A 22,681-nucleotide genomic window follows, 5' to 3' on the forward strand; every position below is an offset into this window, starting at 1 on the left:
ATCTTCCGAACGAGTGCAGGGAGGCGGTAGAGAAAGCCATGATGTACTACTGCGGCTAGACACACGAACCTATTAAGTGACAATAACAGCAATAATCGCAATCCTAATCAATACAACTAGGATTACAGAACATGCACACTAAGCAATCTATTCAGGATGAAGAATGAATAAAGATGGCTATTTTAACAGTGGATGTGCTTAGATTTTCACAAGGCACAAAACACTTACTCTGCGTCCGCCATCGCGTCCACCGAGAAAGAGGAAGTTTCGTTTGCGCATGTCGGTGTTATAGGATTTAGGACCTCAGACCTCAAGTGACTGTCCTTCCAACTGCCTGACTTGAAGAGTTATTTTGCAAGCCAAGCGTTACCATGATAGAAGTATTCTTTAAAAAGTGAATGCTATCTATTTTTCTTTTAATAAAATGTAGCATTAAATGGCTAGGTCTTTTCTCGAATGGCCCGGAAATGTTCGGTGTCATATCGCAGTAAATTAGCTTTTGTTTCATTTAGATAGTGGTATTACAACTTCAACAGAAAAAAACGCGAACAGAAAGCTTTAAAAAAAAATGTTTATTCGTGACAATGCATATAGGCTAGGATCCACAAAGACACATATCAACACAAGACCAAGAGGTACAGGCAGAGACGTAGTAAAACAACCAAGGACAACAAGGCTCTTCATTCACAAGACGAATCCATAGATTCAACTTAAATCAAAGACGCTCCAAAATCAGATGAATATCATGGAATCCATAGATCCACTGAGTACGTTCTTAAATTTCGGGAAGAATTGTCTATACACATTTAATTTGCAGTTGTCTGCGTGGTATTTAGCATGTACATATTAAATATTTATTAGAAACGATGGTCCTTCGTTTTCCATCTTAACATCTAACACACTAAAGAAAGTGTCCTTGAAATAAAAAGGAAAATGTGTGTTTGTGGCGCTCCCTGTCCAACCTTCATAACCTGGCGAGGTGGTGGTTGTGCTGTGCACCCGCTGACCGGCAGAGCGAGCTCACACTCCATTTTGCAGACCAGGATCACAGAGAGTGGATTCTCCTTCTACAGACACCGTCTGGGGGAAGTTCCACTCGCGACGTGATCCTGGATCTCGCTGGAAAAAGATAATCTATTTCCGATTTTATATAGGTTTTATAACACAGAGGTAATACAAATACAAAATATGGTGTCGACTTATTTTAAAAGCTATATTTGCCATAAGGACAAATGCATCTGCAGAAGATGCACATTTTATTTGATTAAAAAGTGAGACCAAAGTACAGTTTTGCCCCACTTTACTTGACATGTTGGGCTTCCTCAATGCTGAGTAGTTGTTTTTTTTGCATGTCTTTGTAAGATATTTAGCAAATATATTTTTATGCAAAATTACATATTTAACATACAAAGCATATGAGCCTAGAGGCGTATAGTTTGGAGCTAAAGTATTATAAGTACATCACAATAATAGCCTTTCCGTCAATAATGTTTTACTCTTAGGGGACTTTCAGATGGAATATGCCTAAATATCTTTTAATACGTGTTGCTGTTGATAGCTATAGGCACCTTTTCTGAAGCAACATTTTAAAAAGGACTTCACTGAATGAAGACAGTATTTAAATGTTGCTATTACATTAGATAAAATCCCTCTTACAGTGGTTTGCCTCCCAGGCACGCCCAACAAACGGGGGCAAACCCATCTTAAAAGCGTCGTGAGTGCGTGAAAAGGGGAAAACATGTTGCAAACCGGTGAAAAACATTTTTACATTAGGCTATTTTTTTCTACAAATCATAAGTATGTTCATGTTAGGAATAGAAAACAATATATTCAATTTGTTTGCCCATTGACACATGCGTAATACTATATTGCCTTCTTACGTGTCGATACACTTTCACTTTACGCAATGAGCAAACGCATTGGATCATCGCCAGTTAACTCTTGTGATTTCTGAGACTACTGACTTGAGATTGAAATTCAGTATTGCGTGACAAAACGTAACAATCAAATGCAAACAAATCGGTGATTTCTTGAAGGAACTTTGCTTTGTTTGGACGGACATTGACCTGGACGTGCAAGTGTGTGGCCTGAGCTGTGGCTGTTTGGAATCTGTAGCCTACTTAGCGATGGAAAAATTCGGTATTAATATAATGAATGTTCCTCAAATGCTGATTTCAATCTTATTTATAATCAAGATAGGATTAAAAGAAAATTGATCTTGAAATACACAAAGACCGGCAAAATAGTTAATCTGACATGCTTGTTGTGCAACTGTTGTTAAAGCAACCAGCTGTTACATTACAAATAACATGTTACAATATATATATATATATATATATATATATATATATAGAGAAACTGTATATATAGGCCTAATAAAATCCAAAAGATAAAAAAAGCAATGGCTTTAAAAAAAGATATGAAAGCTTCTCTAATGTTCCTGTCCGCATTATAAAACCGCAACAGATTAGTGTTCGGTACAATTATTTTAGGTTACATCACCTCTGCGCGTAATGTATGGACCTGACGCTTCATTCTGACAGGCGCTCGAGTCTCAGTCCTATTGGGTCCAGCATTGATGGGAGGACTGAATAAATAGCGAGTGAGATGCGAGTGAGGATGAGATGAGTGGAGGAGCAGCAGAGGAAGTGGGAGGCACAGTTCGTAGCTGCTGATAACTCACTGCAACTGGACTCTGACTGAACAGCATCTGAATTCTCTTTTCACTCTCAAGTTGTGGTCCTTCTTCGCCACTTTAGTGTACTAGCGGGCTCTGTTCGGGCTTCTACCTGCGCTGTGGTCCACGTTGTGTCGCTGTGCCACTGCCCACCTATCTGCTGCAAACAGGTTTTCTAGGGGGAAACATTCCCTGCGCTGCTGCTTCCGCTGTTTGTTAGAATATATTTTAAAAGCCTCGGTAAAGATGCTGATGATAATTGCGGAGTTCTTCGTGGTGATTTTGAAGGTGCTCTGGGCTTTTGTAACGGCCGGGGCTAAATGGATTGTGCGGCCAAAGGAGAAGAGCGTGGCGGGACAGGTGTGCGTGATCACCGGGGCTGGAAGCGGCCTCGGGCGGCTCTTCGCCAAGGAGTTCGCCCGGAGAGGAGCCATCCTGGTGTTATGGGACATAAACAGCCAAAGCAATGAGGAAACGGCGGAGATGGTGCGGCAGATATACCACGAACTAGACACTCCCATAACCAAAGACGGTAAGTGTGCTTTCTTTTTTATGCAATTGGGATGTGACCAGGTTTTACGCACGTTCCCTTCTGTTGAGCTGAGGCAGTGAAACTATATATTGCAACAATAGAAGTTTCAGTCGTGCAGAGTGTTAGTGCAGAGTGGTGCAATGAACTCACTGACATATTTCACATGGCAAGTTGGACTTTGCAGACAATTTTTGCAAACAATCTCAGAGGCTGACTTCAAAAGAGGCCCTCTGTTCAGGTGGCCTCTTTATTTTTTCCAAAAGTGTGGAAAAAAATACCTTAATCATAAACCCTAAATAATTAATTAATATGCAGACCAATACTTTGACATCTTTAAGTCCACCTAATTAAACGTAATAATTCAGATGTGTCAGTTACAATAACTGGCTTGCTGACCACCTTTGTCATGTCTTTTCCCCTGCAGGACCTGTTGGAGGGGTAGAGGAGGTTCCTCCTTTCAAGCCGCAGGTCTACACCTACTTGTGTGATGTAGGAAAGCGGGAGAATGTGTATTCTACAGCTGAGAAGGTGCGTCGAGAGGTGGGAGAGGTGGACATACTGCTGAACAATGCCGGCGTGGTCTCCGGCCATCACCTTCTCGAGTGCCCCGATGAGCTGATCGAGCGCACCATGGTGGTCAACTGCCATGCACACTTTTGGGTGAGTTGATGCACAGACACTTAAGAACGTCATCTTGGCTGAAAAGATTGAACAATGATATTAGGATCTCGATGTGATGGTTTGATGTATCTGCTTCAGTTTCCATGAGCACAGTGTCAAATGTGTTTACTGTGAAGCCAGGTCCACAGGAACGTCTCTAGTCTGACTTGCATCACTATTCGTAACCTCATCGCTCTGTGTGCCGAGCTCAAGAATCAAAGGTGTGTGTCCGTGTTCCTATAGTGTTGAGAAAATATGTCCATAAATGGTTGCCTTGCATACAAATTTCAGCTCCACTTAGTTTCCATGTGCCAGAGGAAAGTCAGGGCTTTGGCTTCCTAAGTCTTGCCTTTGCTGCTCTGGCAGCCCCTAGTTGGTGATGATCCCCGTGGTATGTCGGCCCTTCTCCCCCCTTTGCCGCTCAGATCTGCACAAATCTGATTTAGATGATGAAAGTGCGAGGGGGGGGGGGGGTTCTGTACACAGGTAGGATCTGTGTCGGATCACCTCACCACATTTTGTTGGCAGGCATGTGATTCATAATTTGTGTGTATCAGATTTTCCTTTAACTCAGTTCCCTGTTTTTATTTTTTATATTGGTAAATATTTATCTGAAAGTCTACGTGGACTTGATGGTGTGAACATTTTGCACTTTATATAAGCATCAGCTGCCGTGTTGAACAGACCCGGTGCTATTATAGCTTTTTGGGGTGTTTTGGGGGTGTGGAAAGACGATGTGTCTGGCCATTAGAAAGACATTAATAGACACTTTACCGAGGAGAATTAGACTTTAGCATTTAAGCCACTCTCCGCCGACCCAAAATTAACGACCGCCACTGTGGAACAATTGTAGTAATTATGCTCACGGTTTGATTATGTATCCATAGCTCTAAGCTGACAATTTAATCTTTGATTGTATTTGTCACGATGTATTGAGCAATGTTTCTGAAGCGGACGATGTTCATTTTGAGACTTTGGCCTCAGGCTCTTCTTTTCACGGTGGACCGCGTTCTCAATGATACCATGAAACCACAGCGATTGGAAGCTCCCTAATTGAGCATGAGCATCTCTTGTGTAGTCAGTCAGACAGGTTGTGCATTTCCTCCTCAATGGATGCTCCATTCAACTATTCATGAGCCTCTCTGCTGGTCACCACCACATTCTTTTATATCCAGGATTTGGAGTCGGGATCCAGTGGTTGGGTGGCAGATTTCTGATTTTTAATAGGGTTTTGTGTTTGTGTTCTCTCATCTGTGTTTGTGTTCCCCCATATTCTGTGGAGAGCGTGGGTCCTTTCGGGGTGGGGGGTGGCGGATGAAAGAAGGGCTTAATGAATGGCGACAGCCAGAATAGAGGATGTGGTTCATTAAAGACACAAGCTAGATGAATAGAGCTTAGACTAACGGGGACCTGTCCACTTCCCTCTTACACAAACACAGGACACATACTCAATGCATTCAGGTGGTACACTACACACACTATCTGGTTTTCTTTCTCCTTTTTGATCAACAGGCTTTTAAAATGGCTTAATTGTGGTTTATGACTCAACCAATACCCTTAGATTAGGGCCCAGTCATACAACATTGTAAGTACATTTTGAAACTTGTTTATTTAGGTTCAAGATTCAAGATTCAAGATTCAAGATGTTTTATTTGTCATGCCTTCATGCCTTCAATGCGTTTTATAGAATGCGGATGCCAAAAGGACGTTACAAAAGAAGAGTTTGAGATATCAAAGAGTCACTCGGATGGCTCCACCTTGTCATTTGCTCTCTTTTTTAATGATTCATCAGTGAACATATTATCTGTGTTGCGTTCTTCTTGATGAGTGTTCATCATACTCAGCTTGTTAAGAGTCACTATCTGACAAAACATCATAATGAGTTTGGCCACTTAGGAAGACAGAATAGAAGCTATGTCAACCTCTAAAACTTCTCGGCCTCCCTTTATTTGATCGCAGCTTGTTATTGAATTTTCTAAACCGGTTTCTCATGACTGCCGGTTAAAAATCTAAACCGCACAGGAGAGTGAAGATCAAAAGGAAGGCTGCAGTTCAGATGAAGAAAGAGATTAAGACTTGTATTTGTGTAAGTTCTCATTTGTTGGACAGTGTAGTGGGAACGAGGCAGAGATGGAGGCGTGAGCAGGAAAAGGATGGTAATTGCAGTGTGTGTGTGTGTGTGTGTGTGTGCGCGCGCAGACCAGCCGGCCCGGACCCCACACTTCTTCTGTGGTCCCTCTGACTCCTCCCAACCTAAATCAGGTTGGGAGGAGTCAGAGGTTGCAGTTGCATGGCCGGCCCCACACACACACACACACACACACACACACACACACACACACACACACACACACACACACACACACACACACACACACACACACACACAGCAATGATTCCGTCCCTTGTTCCTTTAAAGTCAATATGAGGTAGGAGTTCATAACATTTAATTTGTTTGACACTTTGATTGGACCAGCTGGCGATTTGGGACGTTTGAGCTTCAGTTTTTAGTCATGACAGGATGGGGAATTTGTAGTTCTCTCAATAAGTTTCACTGGAGTTATTGTTTGAACATAAGTGTGTCTTGTGAAATGCCATGAAAGGAAATCTTCCTCTGCCTCCGGAGCTGGTTATGCATCAGGTGGTTTATGAACAATAAGCAGCAATTCCCCTCACGTGGAAATCCTACCGCTCTTGTGCAATGACATGAAAGTGCAGAACACTCGACAGTGACATGGCGGGAAAAGAGCAGTGGAAAGAAAAGAGGAAGGAAGGCAATGCCTTCCCATCCACAGGCGAGGCGAGAGGGTAATGGTAAGCTGCTGCTGACCCACTTTATCTGACAATTGGTTTCTTGTCTGGGGATCAGCTTGACAAGATGCCAGGCGACAGGAGCCAAGTTCTGCAGGCCGCATTCCTGATGTAGTCAGAGAAAGGATGCAGCCAGGCAGAAGGGTCCTACTTGACTGGTTTTATAAGGGCCCCTCCTTAGGCCTGGTGCACCTGTACCCCTCACTGGAGAGGGCCTTTCCCTGCACATGTACCTGTTCACATCTCAAGAGAATGGAAATTAGGGGCGTGAGAAGAAAGAACAGTCTTGAAAATCTTTCTTTTAAAGTTGGCATTGAGGGCCAATATTTGATCTTGTGATGTATGACTAATTAGTCTTATCATCCTGAAATTTAAAAAATGCATTCATGCATAGTTATGCACTAATATAAACCTGGTGCTGGTCATACATTGACGCCACTTCCTCCCTGGCCCATCGCTGTGGTTGCTTTCCAGGTAAATTGGATTTCCGTTGAACAAACCAACAGTGGGTTTGAGGTAGTCAACTGTAGCAGAGGCTTATTGACTCGCATGGCCACCACAACTCCACCAATCTGCATCCATCCTCCCTGGTGACCTGTAATCCCAACCCACTCAAATTCCATGATCTTTTGCAGGATCAGACAAGCTCTTGAGCTCAGGCGTTTTTCTCTCTCTCCTTCATTCTCTCGTCCAGGGAGAAGTCAGCCCAATTAAATGGCCATCTGGTCCAACGCAAAGGCCAATATTTTGTTCATATTCCTGCTGGTCAGACGCGAGCACTAATGCAGCCTGACTCCCCAGCTGCAAGAAGCTTTGTTTGGCTTAAATGCTCCTGGGGGCACGCACCAATTAGGGGGTGCGGTGGGCAAGGCACCCCCACATAGGCCAAGGAGGCCCGACTGTGTCGGTGGGTAATTTAGCGGAACAAGGGAGCGTTGAGACCCAATTACGGCAGCTCTGATGTCAGACACGAGCCCCTGGTTGCCTTCACACATTCTGTGTCCGAGAGGTCAGCGGGGGTCATACCCACATGCCGGAGCTGCCATGAGAAGCAGGACATCACAGGAGGGTGGGCGAGAGATGGGACGTTTGTTCCACGTCCTCCAACGGAGGGAAGTCATCCTTTCCTCCGTCAGATCCAGTTGTTTTCAGACCACTCAGCACAATTGTCCAGTTGCAACTGAGTGTTGGCGTGAGTCATAGAGTCGTGTGCCAGTTCAAGTAACTCCCTGCTCTCTGAAAGTTGCTGTGGGAGCGATAATATTTGGCATCAGTCAGGTACGGGCATATCTTAAGTAAAAGCTTCATTTGAGGCAACGCTCCCTCATCCACTGCTACTCTGGCTCCAGAAGCCTTTCTCGGCTTTTGCCCAGGCCTCATGTTCTCTCGCTCCCTCTCTTTAGGAATATTGCCGCAACTTGAAGATTTATGTCCTGAAAAGGCACAGATGTTTGGAGCGGAGTCAGACTTTAGCTCGCTGTAGAATAAAACTCAAAAACATTGAGGTCATCTTCCTTACCCCAGGCTTTATCCGCATGGATCGGAATCACACCTTCGGGTTTTATTTATGCAACACAAGGACAACGATGTCTAAACGGTAGAGATTACACCAGAAGTCAGTCGGTCCAATGCAGTTCATCTCTGGTAGCAGTTTTAATGAGGCCTTTCCTCCCCTGCCAGTGGTTTCATGGCTGTACTACCTGGTACCATGCGCTCTCTGGCTCTGTGCTCTCCTCCAGCCAATGTTTACAAAGGAGGCTGAACCATTTCTCTGGCCAGGCGTATATACTGTAGCAACTAATGAAACCTTTACTGTTCATTTAACTGAACACAGAATGATTGGAAACTACAAATAAAACTGTCAAAAGTAATATCAAATGCTCACCCACAATTTTCCTGAACCCAACATGAGTCTTAAAAGTTCCTACAAAAACCCAGCAGTACCACCTTGCAGATTTTACATGACATACTGCAGCCAGCATGTTATTGTGATATAAAGGGTGTCCTCTGCGTTTTTCTTTGCCTCACTGACATTTTAACAGGGTGTTGTAGTCTACATGCCTTGTTCTTCACGATGGAAGCACACATCTCACTTGTATGGATCTAGCAGTGCTACCAACAAAAGGCCTGCTGGTTGTTTGTAGACCTCCTAGTGGGAGAGTGATTGGTCAGTTCCTGTCATTGCCGTCACATGTCACACCTGCTGATTGGCTCATGCCGAGACCAAAGTCAGCAGACGGGCAGAATGAGGAATGGATCCGTGGGTTAATCAACCGTTAACTCTCCCCGAATCTCCTCCGCCGGGTTGAGCTTCTCACCACCTCACTGACTCTCAATGGACCGGCCGGTGAAACCACTCGGGCTCTCACGTGGCACTCCGGTGAAACTCTTTCATCTCGGCGCTCACCTCGCTGCCAATTGTTCTGCTGACTGCTGCTCGGGCAGGACGCAAGCCTGTGTGGGCAGACGAGAGGCTGAATTGTATTGTTGTTGAGTGAACGGAGGCCTATGATTGGTGTTGTCATCAAGTCTTTAGAGCCGGGCCCAACGATGGGCACCAGATCTGTGTGGGAAAAGAACGGGTTGTACAGCAGCGCGCACACCACACACCTGTTTGTTCATTGAATAGCCAAGAGGGGAAAGCCCTCATCTTTCTCTGCCCCCAACATCAAATTCACACCTACCACAAAGGAAAAATCGACTTTAAAAATGCCTGTGCGCGGTCTGATTTTTTTGATGCATGTTATGAATTCCCATTCAGACGCCTCCCTCTGCATCACCATGGAGAAAAGGGGGAAACTGATGGAGAGGGGGAATAAGGGGGAGACAGAGAGGATCAAAGGGCTTTGGCACAGACAAACTGCACAAGTGAACTAACCGTCCTCTTTTTTTCTCTCTCTTTGCCTTTCTGTCTCTTCTGTCCTTCCCCCAGACCACCAAGGCGTTTCTCCCCAAGATGCTGGAGCTGAATCATGGTCACATTGTGACGATTGCCAGCTCTCTGGGTTTATTCAGCACAGCTGGAGTTGAGGTTAGTATCATACACAATAACACATACAAGTCCCATCGTTCCCACCATCCGAAACCAGTGTTTTTCTCCGAAGCCCTCAGTGTGCCAGCTAGCACACTGCGCCGGGGGAGGTTAGGCCCCCTTTCTCTAGTTGTCCCTCCACCCGTTAAATTAAGGGACGCAGATGAGCATTGGGGAGCCTCTTATAGATTTGTCTATTTGCAGCAGTGGGGGTGTGGGGCCCCTATTGGGCTCTGGCCCCAGGGCCAGAATGAGCTGACAGCTCCCCAAGGGACAGAGACATCTTCATCACTGCTTTGTGAACAACTTTGTGCTCACTCAGTATTCAGCTCACACTGGCTTTCAAAGGATAACGTTTTCGTTTTCCTTATTATAGTTTTTTTTCTTCTCCCCCAGTATAGATTAATTTTGTTTTTGTAATGCATATTAAAATATTAAGTCAAGTCATTTATCTCCATAAGCCCAGAGGGAGTAAATTGATAGGCCTCCGAGAAGGTTTTATTTAGGTATTTCAGCGAACAGGCGGAAAATGGTGTCATTTTCAGATGGTCTTTAGGGACTACTACTCCATATGCCTTTCTGTTTTTATAGCTGCACGGTCGATTTTTTTTGCACAAGCATTCATCCATAATGATTAAGTCGCCCTTCAAAGGGACTGAAGTTTAGTCAGTTTTTGTTAAGCTATTATGCATCCGCCCTGATTTCAGACGTAGCACATTAATTCCAGGGAACTAAAGCCCTCATCTGTCATGTGGGTACAGTCAAATCTCTTTATCCTCCCGATGTTTATCTACATGCATCTGTGTTTGCCAAAGCCTTAAAAAAAAAAAAAAGAGATTATTTCCATGGCGAAACCACATCAAAACCTTCCCGCCAAGCTGAGCAGTCTCCTGATGCACTGCAGAAGAATGCTAATGAAACCGTAGAGCAGCGGACGGGCTCGCTCAGGTTTTTGTGGCTGTATCATTAACGGCAAGGAGAGACCTCTGCGCCCGTGGGGCATGTTTGATAATGTTCTCTGCGGTCCCCGGGTGCGGGCAAGGGCAGAGTTTTACAGGGATAACCTGTTCTCTCTTCATTCCCACAGGATTACTGCGCCAGTAAGTTCGGTGCCATTGGGTTCCACGAGTCACTGAGCCATGAGCTGAAGGCCTCCGAGAAGGATGGCATCAACATGACTCTGGTGTGCCCTTACCTGGTGGACACGGGAATGTTCAAAGGCTGCCGGATAAGGTGAGCTTCTGCACACACTGGCCACTGTCATTGCGTTTGTGTGCGCAGTTATTTCTTCAAACGCTTTGGGATCCCACCAGGGATGAGCTTGTCATCTCTAATTTTCAGCATATAAAATTGCCTCGCAAACACATTTTGAAGATCAAAGAAGAAGCAGCGGTGGCAGCTGATGGTTGGTGTTGTGTAACAGATATATTATAAAGTCTCTTGTAGGACATTGGTTGGCATTCCGCTTTGATACAAAGACTTTCCCAGGGAAAGAGCTCACCAACAGGTGCACCTGGGCTCACTCCCCCCTTCTCCTGCTCTAATAGTCCTCACTTTGTTTGATGTCAGCAGGTGGCACCTTCTTCTCTGCTGCGCCTCCACTTTGGAGCAATCACAATTACTGTGTGCAACCTCACGACCTTTTAAACCAGCATCACTTTTTTCATCTGGTTTCTGAATCATTTTTAATCAAATATGATTGGCTTTCCAAACAAATAAAAAATGTCGTCCAGCTTTAGCACATTTTAAGTTCCTGGACTTTTGAATTTATAAATAATCATGCTTGTCTCCATTTAAGGAAGGAGATTGAGCCTTTCCTGCCTCCCCTGAAGCCAGAGTTCTGTGTCAAGCAGGCCATGAGGGCCATCCTCACCGACCAGCCTATGATCTGTACACCTCGCATCGTCTATGTGGTCAACTTCATGAAAAGGTGAGCAGCCTCCTAAACTATATACTCCTATACATCCCTCCCCCCCCCCCCACCCCTTACTCTGCCGACTCTCGGTAAACTGGACAGGAGTATCTTGTGACTCTAATCTCGTCTCTGTCCCGTCTCCGCAGCATTCTGCCCTTCGAGGCCATTGTGTGCATGTACCGGTTCCTAGGTGCCGACAAGTGCATGTACCCCTTCCTAGCTCAGAGGAAGGAGGCCATGAACAACAACGAGGCAAAGAATGGGATCTAGGGGGCGCTGTTTGTATCACGAACAGAGGCACATAAACCTGCAAGCATGAGGAAACAACCACTGAGGATGAAAATGGGACGAGAGGAAGAAAGAAAAGACTGAATCGAGACTTTGCAAAGTTTGACCATATTGTTCCTCTGGAACAAAGAAAGCTGTGTGCTACACAAAAGATTTATTTCACTTTGTTTTGTCTTTTTTTAAAAGTTTGTTTAAAGAAACCATCATCTATATACTGTGTCACTAGTTTTTGAAATCATACAGAAAAGCTATCCTATAATTAACTATGTACGTAATGTAGTCACCAGCCCTATCTAGTGTCATTGTGGAAATATACAGTATGTTACTGTACAAACAGTAAAAAAATGTTTTTCACTTTTATTTAATTTTTGTAGACATGCACTGTAATTTCAGATTGTTCACTACACTGCCAGCATTCTGTGTGTAGGAAGGTTCAACGCAGCATTTCAGACCACGGCTCCCCAAGCTGAGGCTCCTCTTCAGGCAGTCAGGAAATCGGTTTGCAGCATAATAACAAGGCTCTGATTATAGCTTGTGCCATTTAAAATGATGCAAGATAAATGTCACTATTAAAGTTGACCATATTATGTTGTTGTTGTTAAATACTTAAAGTTACAGACATGTAGCATATACGGTATGTTGATAATGAAGCGTGCGCATTCCGGATGGAACATTTTAAGGCCAGATTGCGGCCGAGTTAAATCTTAACGGGAGTTTCCAGTGTAACGGCACTCAACATGGTCCCGTTTAATCGTCCTGTTATTTCAGGTCTATATTAACTAACCTCTCGAATGAAAGTGTGCACGAGGGAGTCGACGTCCTGGGATGAACAAGCATGTGTGACATTCAGAATGTACTGCTTCGGGAGAAACCGAGAGGAAATACCTTTGTATTCCTCTTCCATGATCTGTGGTGTTTATATTGTAAATGTATGTTACCAATATTATTTGTTAAAACAACAACAACATAGGCTGTAACTCCAGGCAAACCGCTGTCCCAACACTGATGTGTGGTTGAGGGAAATGTATTAAAGACACTAGCGTTCCATTATTCTTTCCAAAGTAAAACTTTAACTCTGATTCATTGTCCAGTTAAAGTGAAATGTCAATGTTTAAATGTTGTGAATACCCCAATATCCCAAATGACTGTCTCCACCATATTTGATGTATGAATATTTTATATAAACTTTGGGATGACAAGAGTTTTTGAATTTCAACTACATTCCAAGAGGCTTCATCCCTTCAGTCACAGCGATGAGCCTAAATTCTCTACCTCTTAATTTTTGCCATTTCTTTTTTTGTTTTGTTGACAGTATGACATAAGCCTCTTTTTTGTAATTTTCTGAAGACTGCTCCATAGCAGAGCAAATGTGGTTCCAATGTTTAGTGTCTCTACCTAACTTAAATTAATAAAAGTGATTTAGATTATTAAATGGTGTGTCGTGATTACCCGCCAAGTCGGCGTGTGAAATCGCCACCTGAATTGGGAGGAACAAATCTAGTCCTGACCTTCAGTGTCTCTGCACCCGGACTCTTGCGTAAAATTCCCATCGTCACCCACAATAGTGGCAAGTATGTTATTTTGTGAATCAAGTGACAGGAAAGAGGATATTCTGCACCGCTGATGAACTGAATTGTTAAAATGACACCCGCCCAGCCTTTTCTCCTCGTTAGCGCTACTCTTTTGACGAGTATCAGTATCACCATCCTCCCACATTGTGGCCCACTGTGACTCAGGCAGCCTTTAGATATGGGTGTTGGCTAAAGAGGTCAAGAGCCATTTGCCTTTGAAACTACTTTACAAGCAAACATGCAAATTCTGAAATAAGTGTTTACACAAGAGTCCATAAAAGATAAGATACGCAGTTATGTTCCAGAAAGATTAGCAACGGCTCACTTTTTTTCTTGCTTTTCTTATATACAGAATAAACGTAATGCATGAGAAAAAACACCAGTTAATGGTAATACCTGGGTTATAACCGAGTTATAGCAACTGTCTGCCCTTCTGGGACGTCTGGGAGCAACAACAATGACATTCCTACCGTTTCCACCGGAGCAGTTATGCAGCTGACCCTGAACTGAAAAGCAAAATGTCCTAATTGATGTCAGCAGCACATTAAGATGTCATGAGCTATAGATTTGGACTTGCATGTTCAAACAGAGAGTTGTTTGTACGTGGCTGTAGTTGCCTTTGAGGTCATGTCTTTGGTATTTGTCAAGCCTAATTAAAAGGCCCCTTTCACACGTTTCAATGGGGTTGCTCGCTCCAGAGAGGAGCATGTAATCCTGGTAGTTTTATAACATTTGTAGACTTAGTAACCTTAAAGATTTTTGATCGGCATTTATTTTACACATGTACAAATATTCACATTTGAACAGTAATTGGTATCTGACACATTGAAAAAAAGTGAATTTCGTTGTACTCAAAATTATCAGACAAAAAATGTAAACAATAAAACAAATAATAATTATTCTACAGATGTGGCTTCCTGTTTGTGTGCTGAAGTCTCTTAAACACTGAGGAAAACAACTGCTGTTGAATGAATTATAAAATTGCTGTCATGTGAACAAATGAAATGTGAAAAAAACACGAGCCTAAATGCATTTTCTATCTCAGTGTGGATCAGACAAGCAGCCGTGTCTTCAAAGCTCCCCGAGCTTTCCTCATCACTGAACCAGCAGATCAATTCTAGATGCCATTCAAATGGACTCAAACACTGATAACGCACAGATGAAAGATTGGAAATGCCAATTCATGTTTTTGTCTTAATACAAAAGAAACTGAGTTTTCCTGAAGCCTGTCAGAGCTGTGAGGCCTTGGCCACACTTAGCTCCCAGCATTATGATGATCCATGATCACGAGCGTAAATGAGGTTTCTTCATCTCTTTCAACTGTTTCTTACGTTGGAACTAAACTAATTGATCTGAACAAAGTTTTACCAAAAACATCTTTAATCTGTTGAATCCCAAATCTCTCAGTGGGGTAGCAGACACTCATCTCCCCACAGAACCAATTGATTTCTTGGTTAGTGACAGAGAAAACACCCGTCCTCCGGACTCTGATTGCTTGCGGAGAGTTCTTCGGTGGATTACAAGGAAGCTCGGAGATGTCAGGGCTCCGGCGCACAACGCTCCTCTGCCGTGACTAATCGGGGCTGGATAAAGTTGCTCAATGGCAGATTAGTTCTAATAGGAGGGAGAGTTGTACTGACAGCTTCAATCCCTGTGTGTAGCGAAGCAATCAGCACCGAGTGCAGCCGATACAGCTCCTGTTGGGACTCCGTGGAGATCAAAACGGCTTCGTTGTGCGAAATAGGCCTTCACACACACACACACACACCCACACACACACACACACACACACACACACACACACACACACACACACACACACACACACACACACACACACACACACACACACACACACACACACACACAAGAAAGAAAGCGCTGAGGGTTTTTGGCTTGAACATACGTTGGACGTTGATCAGCATCTATAGGATTCCCTGCACTCTTTTATCCCCCTGTTAATACAACTCTAATTTAGAGGACTTCAAGCGGATCGATGGCACATCATTTAGATGGAAAAAAAATCGATGACTCAGGCATTTGCTTTTGCATGGCATGGACAGGCTCCACAGCCCCATTGATTTTGTTCTATTTTGGGCAGCAAGCTTCACCTCCAATATTGGCTGGTCAGAGCGCGGCAATTCATCTGGGGGTGTAACGCGGCCCCGGGCTGCTCTGCCACTACCTGAACAAGCTTCTGGAATAGAGATCTGCTGCTAATGTGTGTGAACAGCCTTGGCGCTCCTCAATGGCTAGCAGATGTAGCTGCCAGCTGAGTCCATTAGTCAGTGAGGTTGAATTGGACCGCCGCTGTCCCGCTCGCTCATTCATCTCGCTAATGGGAGAGAGCAGAGTGGGTGCAAAGGCTGGAGGACAGCACAGGTGGTGGAGCTACGTGGACGAGTACAAGTGGTGGAATGATGCAACGCGAGCACGTGACACACTCATAAAGTCAAAGATTGAGTCTCTCCATTTGGAAAACACAAACAGTGGACTTTGACTCCGGTGACATTTGTCTCCAGTGTGAATTGACAGGCTGTCATGACATGACAAAAGTGGGAGTTATTCATTTGTAAAGCTCATACAGCACGAGTAGAGGACGACACGAAACAAGCGGCTTTGTTCTCAGAAAGTCATTTGATAGTCTGGGCTGCATGTCTACACCTAAGTGAGAAACTGTGGGTAAACCAGCAGGTTGTCCGGAAAATGCTGCACAAGGATTTGAAGTCTGGTAATATTCTATATTTTCCGATTGTCAACAGAATCCAAGAAAAGACCACAAATCAAAAAAATTATAGATCCAACCAACAAGTCTTGTTTCTGAAGCCAAAGCTGCTTCTTCTGTGGGAATATGTTCCTTCATGATGATTAACACGGGCACTGTCGGTCAATTTAATTTGACCACATAGACATGTTCTAACAACAGCAATGCCCAGTTCTTTTACAGAATTACTGAGCCGTGTTAGTTTTGGTCTTTCCACAGGATTTGTTGACGGTAGGTCGACTCCTCTCTAAGATTAGAGATACACAAAAAGGCTCTGGCATTAGATAAATGATACTCTTTTTATGAAGAGTTGGAATAACACAATACAAAAATGTTAGTGCACTTTCTTTGGCACACAACTACCCAATTTGTTGTTATGTGCTTATTAAATTGTATTAGTCATTATGACTAATGAATGCAGTAGCATAGGCATTTAAGAGGTTAACGATAATAAATGTATTTATGTCTGTTTCTTCGATTCTCTTTCAAAAGCGAAGGCAGGGCTTGGTGTCTGGTGCAACCTTTTCCGAACTGCCTTTGGACTGAAAGCATAGTCGTCCCCTTTTACAATATGATCTTGAGTCGAGGTTGCGTCAGGTGACCAGAATTTCATACTTTGGTCATGTGACGACAACTAAACCTTCATGACGAATGAGAAACATGTATCCACAGCTGCACATGTGGTTGAAAGAACCGAGTTAAGATTATTATAATGTATTTACCTTTCAGCTTGTTCAACAGCAGCCTGTTTATTCTTCATAACGACAGTATATGCTCTTATCATGACATTGCCCTGTTTTGAGCTGATGCACAATTTGTGTAGAAGTAGATTTATTTCAGAAACAGTGCTAATTACAGTCGGACCGAGATGTGTTTTTATATTTCATTTTTTATTCTTGTGTGTTTAGTTTATTGGGGCTGCTACTGTGACGACAAATTTCCCCTTGGGGATTAATAAAGTATATATCTATCTATCTATACGCCTTAAAAGGAGAAATGAGGTCCCCTGTCTGGGCAAGGCGGTGTCCATTCCTGGCAATAAGTCTTAATCTGACGGGGGAAGAGAAACTAAAGGCCGTGGTTCATCCCAGTCAACTCCGTTTAGTGAGTTAAAGGCTGATTCATGCTGTACATAGTCCACTGAGTATTTTAAATTTCGGAAAATTCTTAAATGTTATTCATTCAGTATTAGCATGCTGTACATTAAATTAAAAAAATGTTTTAAACGATGTTTTTACATACATCACTTCTAAAAGTCTAGAGACATTGTGTTTGCTACACAGCAAAATGGTGTTGGCTCTCTTCACCTAACTGGCAGTTTCGGCTGGCACTTGCTCTCGCAGACCGATGGAACTCCTTGAGAGCCATGCACAGATGTGGATCTCCTGGAAAAAGTAATTTAGATTTTAGTGACTCTCAAGGGATACTTCATATTTACCTACTAAAATTGGATTCATATTTAACAATGCATAACAATTATTGATAATGCAATAGTGATTATGACAATTATTGATTATACAAGTGGAAATATCTGAGTGTTTTGTCATGTTTGTAGCATAGCTATTAGAAAATTCATTAAATATAAAAGCTTAGTTATAGTTTAGCAAAAGATAAGTAGCATACAATATACTTAAGTTTATGAAATCTTATGTACTTAATGAGCTTAATAGATTAGGCTTGTTTAAATTTAGACTTCACTGTAATAGCTACCTTATTTCTAGACATTAGATATCCTAATGTGTAGCAGTAAAATGAAATGCTATCATGACAGGTGTGAGTCGAAAGTGAAACTAGAGCTAACACAAATTTAATAGGCTTTCTAAAAAATTTCTCGGGAACATTACTTCAATGGGCATTACAATCTTTATGTACGTGTGGTCGTTTAGTTAAGCTTGCATACACATTAATACGATTTCAAATTTTGTCGATAGTAGACTTAGAATGATGTATTATATTCCCAAACTTGGGAATATCATGCACTAATGGATCTTGGGATTTAAGTTAGGCGTTGTGACACGCAAGGTAACTGATTGCAAGATGAGACTTGTGAATGGTATTTGTGTACTAGATTAATACGAATCGAGTTAGGGAACATAAAGAAGCGAAAATGTGTCGATGTTTGGATATGTGACCCAGACGATGTCTAAATATATATGCCTTATCTGTTTGAAATTATTATTGCCCTAATTACGATTAAAAGCAATGCTTAAAATGATATCAAATGCAGTTACTCGTTAATAACAATTAGGCTAGACTTAAGATGACTCGTAAAGTGACACTAACTCAAATTTAAATCTACATACTTAGTATATGCAAAATTGTATACTAATAAGAACATTAATGGTTACAATAGATGATTGTGAACTTGATGTTTAGGACACGTAGTGACTTAGGTATACCTCAAGAAACTACTTTGGAGTAGATTGAAATGTTTTAATAAGTTGCAGTCGTCGATTATGAAGGACAGTTCATGTTCGTAGTAGTGGGCACACTTCGATGCGAACTCACTGCACTGGACAACGACGTCTACATCCTTGTGGTAGCATTTGAGCTTGTGAAATGCGAATGATAGGATTCGATGTGTGAGTATGGTTCTTGAGCCCGTAAATGTGTACTAGGAACATCATGCGCTGATCCTCTTAAGATAGGCTCTTCTAAGTGCGAGATGTGTTGGGTAATGACAAGTGGCTTTTAAAAGCTGTTGGCAGATAATGTACATTCCCCAAGAGGAAATTCTGGCGGGCGGTTCCGTTTGAAGGGCGTGAAAGCCTCTCCATTGTCAATTGGAGTTGCGGGGATAATTTGAAGTGTTTGGCATGAAACCCGAGGGATAAGAGGGCGGGGCCAAAAAAAGTGAATAACATAACACAAAGGGCTTGGAAAACGCTTTCCTTTTTTCAATTTTCCAGGTTGCTTTCCTTCTTTGACTAGTTTACAAATGAGGACGTGGGGTTAGGGTGCGCTGTTCCACGCAGTACACCTCCACCATTAGGGCTTTAAAGTTTTCAGGGGCTTTTCCCGGTGGTTGCTTGCTAACAATATATTTTCAACGCCTAAATAATTCTTGATTTGCGATGCTTCGGGACATTTTCAACTCCTTTTGGTTTGCCTTAAGACCTTGGGGCTAAAGAGGCCCCTTTAAGGCCGATTTCATGTTGGATTTAAAAGCAAAATTTAAGCGAACTTTAAGCCGCCAAGGAATTCCTTTCGACAAATGTCGCCCGCCCTCCTTTTTGGCCAGAACGTGGCCAGGGTAAAGATTTGGGCAAGGGAGTTGAACTTTATTGCAAAGAGAATGACTTAGCTCCAAGTCCGGGGGGAGCTATTTGACATCCCTGGTTTCCACCTTCCGTGCCGTCTATCACGAATTTCCCGTCCATGCTAACATAATTGTGCCGCCAAAAGTTTCAAATTGTTGATAAAAATTGTTTTTGATTTGCATTTTGACTATTTAATATTATTTAGAAAGTGCAGGATGTTCAATCTTTCCTTTTCAAAGGCCCCGTTGGTATCCCGGTTGCGCCTTTTTTTGGGTGTGGGCAAATTTATTAAATATGAATAAAGGGTTTTAATTTAGCTCCACATCCGACCATTAAAATTCAGGGTATTAGTTTTTTGTTTCAGTTTTTAATAATCCGTTTTTTTATTTATTTTCAATCTTTCGGAATTGATTTGATTTAAAGGTAGGGGTTTTCCCCCGGGTTTTTGGCAGGTTAACCCTATTGTGCAGAGATTAAATAGACAGTTTTTCCTGGAGTAACTATTTGATTTTTGGTAAAATTTCCTGAACCACGGTGGATTGGTATTTGCAGTGGATTATGATCATGCTTTCATTTGTCTGCATTGTTTTGCCAAATTTGGGGTGGGGGTGGGGAGAATAAGGCATTTTGAATTCAAGGAATTTAGTGTATTAAAGATCGGCCCAAGATTAAGCTCAAGCATTGGCCTTAGTCAAATTATGACCATCTCAAAATGAATAAATACTTCTGCTACATTTTTTAAACGGTTTGATGTCCGGTTGATCAATGTTTGGTCGTTAATTTATTTATTTGGTGTCTTTTAAATTTAGTAAGCCGTTTCCTTTGTTGTTCCAAGGATAGGAAGCGGGCCAAAGGGCTTGGTTCTAAAAGTCTAGTAAGACTGTGCTCCCCTGGTCATCCTCTTAATGACTTCATCTTTCGTGTTCACTAAAATTTTTTCAGGTTGTTAAGTGTTTTGAGGTTTTGTCCTAGGGGTTTAGTCTTTGATTCCCCCCACTTTTTTGGTCATTTTAATTGTTTTAGGTCGATCGTTAAATCAAGAAGGGTTTAAAAATGGGCTTAGGAAAAATTAAGGATTGAATCATGACGTTATGGGAAATGCACGGAGTCCTTTTTTTGAACAACGGGCATCTAGCTTGGTGGCATCCTTCTTGTTGGTCCTTCAACAGATTTATTGGGGAATTAGAGTTAACTTAAAACTTTGGGCCCCAAACAACTTTTGAATTTAAACCTTCCCACCCAAATTAAACCCAAATAAAAATGATATTGTCTGTTTAGTTAATATGGTAGTTCTCAAAAATTTTTTACAGTTATTGGACGCGAGATGGCTGGTTCAGGATTGTTAATGATTGTGGAATTTGTGTTGGCCAGAACTCCTTGTTCACTTTCGACCATCCTTGATTCCATTGGAGAACAGGTTGAACTATGGCCCTACACCGTTTAATCAAAGTTCAAACACTCAAACCAACAAACACACAGAAAAGCAACCCATCTACAGTTTTTATAAGGATTTGAAATTGGATTGTTGTCTTGTTGGAAGTGGTTGGGACGGACATTTAGTGATGGGAATTTTTAGTGGTATTCAGGTTTTGTTTAAAATTTCTTGGTGGAGCCTGGGCCCTTTTTCCCCCGTTTGGGTCGGGATTAAAAAAAAAATTTTGGGGGGGCGGCCCCCAAAAAAAAAAAAAACCCCCAAAAACAAAAAAAAAAAAACAACCCCCCCCCGGGGGGTTTTCCCCCTTTTTTTAAAAAAAATCTCATTTTTTTGTTTAATTACCAAACCAGGGGTTTTTCCCCTTTTTTTTTAAAGGAAAATGGGGGGTTTAGATTTTTTAACCCCCCAGTGGGCCCTTTAAACCTTTAATTTTTTTTCCCCGGTTTATTTAGGAAAGAAATTTAAAAATTCTTTAAATTGTTGGGTTTTTTTGATCGTAAGTTTAAAAAGGGGGAAAATAAAAAAAAAAGAAGGTTTTAAAAAAAAGGGGGTTGGAATTTTCCCACCCTTTTGATTTGGTTTTCTTTTTGGGTTTTTTAAAACCCAGGGGGAACAATTACGGTTTTCTTTATGGGACACAGTGGTAGGGTGGAGGGGTGGGGTTGGGGGGGGGCTGACTGGAGACAAACAGCCATAAATCAGAGGTTTGGCGGTGGCAGCGCTGCTGATATACGACAGGCAGGCACGAGGGTCGTGGCAGCCAATCCCGAAGCCCGGCAGCTTAGTGAAGGACACGGAGCCCAAGACAAATACTGGGGCTATCTGTGGAAATGGCAGCCAGTGAAACCATTATTTTTCTAATGAGATAAGTTGGCCATCGTTAAAGGCAGCCGCTACACTGACGCATCAACACCAGAGGAGCATGTTTAGTCTGAGGCAAGGTGGAGGTGTTCCATCTCTGTCACGGGACGAGGAGAGAGTAGGAGGTGGGCGAGGAGACGGCGTGGAGAGAGGACGCAGAGTCATTCACAGATGGAAGAGGCTTTTGAAATTGATGAGTGAAACTTGAAAACAGGTAGAAGTGGCCACTAAGGGCTTTTACCAAATTGGTTGAGTTAAGCTACAAATGAAGCATTTTGTTTTTGGTTTCCTCTTATCTCGTCCCAAGTGGATCAGAATTGGCAAACTCCCCCCCCCCCCAAAAAAACCCGCCATTGAGCTGCAAGACCCGTGAATCGTTTTGAACATGGGCACAATCACACGTTTTCAAACAGACTCTCCTGGAAGTATCCCTAGAGTTGTGTAGAAAATGATAAAAAAAGCTAACAAGTAATTCTCATGGAGTATTTATAGTGGAAGTTTCAGACCAACATTAGCACCGTGCCTCATTCACTTCAATGAAACCACTGCATGGGCTCAGCAGGGGGGCTGACACAGGGGGCTCAAACAACACAGAGCAGGGTTGTTTAGCATAACATATTAAACCATTTGCTGAAACACAATTCATTGTCACCCGGACCATGCAAACATGTGCACATTAGAGAAACCATGATGTCATATTCACAGAGCAATCGACTCAAACTGGATCTCCTGGATCATCTTTTCATCTTCTGGCCAGAACCTATGACAGCCGGCCCACACCAACTTCAATTTCCTCTGGAGTACTAAAGTCACCCTCATCGCTCCTTCTTCACCCTTCATTCCTCAACACAACTTCAGATAACAACCCAGAACTCT

At 42.6% G+C, this 22,681-nt stretch overlaps 1 protein-coding gene across 1 annotated transcript; it reads left to right on the forward strand.

Annotated features, from left to right (window-relative positions):
- The first annotated feature begins 2,643 nt into the window (after window positions 1-2,643).
- rdh10a (retinol dehydrogenase 10a) lies at window positions 2,644-13,346 on the forward strand. Its single transcript, XM_056434288.1, has 6 exons — window positions 2,644-3,209; window positions 3,634-3,869; window positions 9,613-9,711; window positions 10,799-10,944; window positions 11,510-11,641; window positions 11,773-13,346. The coding sequence occupies exons 1-6, from the start codon at window positions 2,924-2,926 to the stop codon at window positions 11,894-11,896; spliced, it is 1,023 nt and encodes a 340-aa protein (XP_056290263.1). The 5' UTR covers window positions 2,644-2,923; the 3' UTR covers window positions 11,897-13,346.
- Window positions 13,347-22,681: the final 9,335 nt, after the last annotated feature.

Source organism: Pseudoliparis swirei, chromosome 16 (genome assembly GCF_029220125.1).
Source record: "Pseudoliparis swirei isolate HS2019 ecotype Mariana Trench chromosome 16, NWPU_hadal_v1, whole genome shotgun sequence".
Classification (NCBI taxonomy): domain Eukaryota; kingdom Metazoa; phylum Chordata; class Actinopteri; order Perciformes; family Liparidae; genus Pseudoliparis; species Pseudoliparis swirei.

Bases quoted from the DNA above. Each gene is read 5' to 3' on its own strand.
- rdh10a (XM_056434288.1), top strand. From the start codon at position 2,924: ATGCTGATGATAATTGCGGAGTTCTTCGTGGTGATTTTGAAGGTGCTC. The intron at 9,712-10,798 runs GTTAGTATCATA...TCATTCCCACAG, and splicing joins TCAGCACAGCTGGAGTTGAG to GATTACTGCGCCAGTAAGTT. The intron at 10,945-11,509 runs GTGAGCTTCTGC...TCTCCATTTAAG, and splicing joins TTCAAAGGCTGCCGGATAAG to GAAGGAGATTGAGCCTTTCC.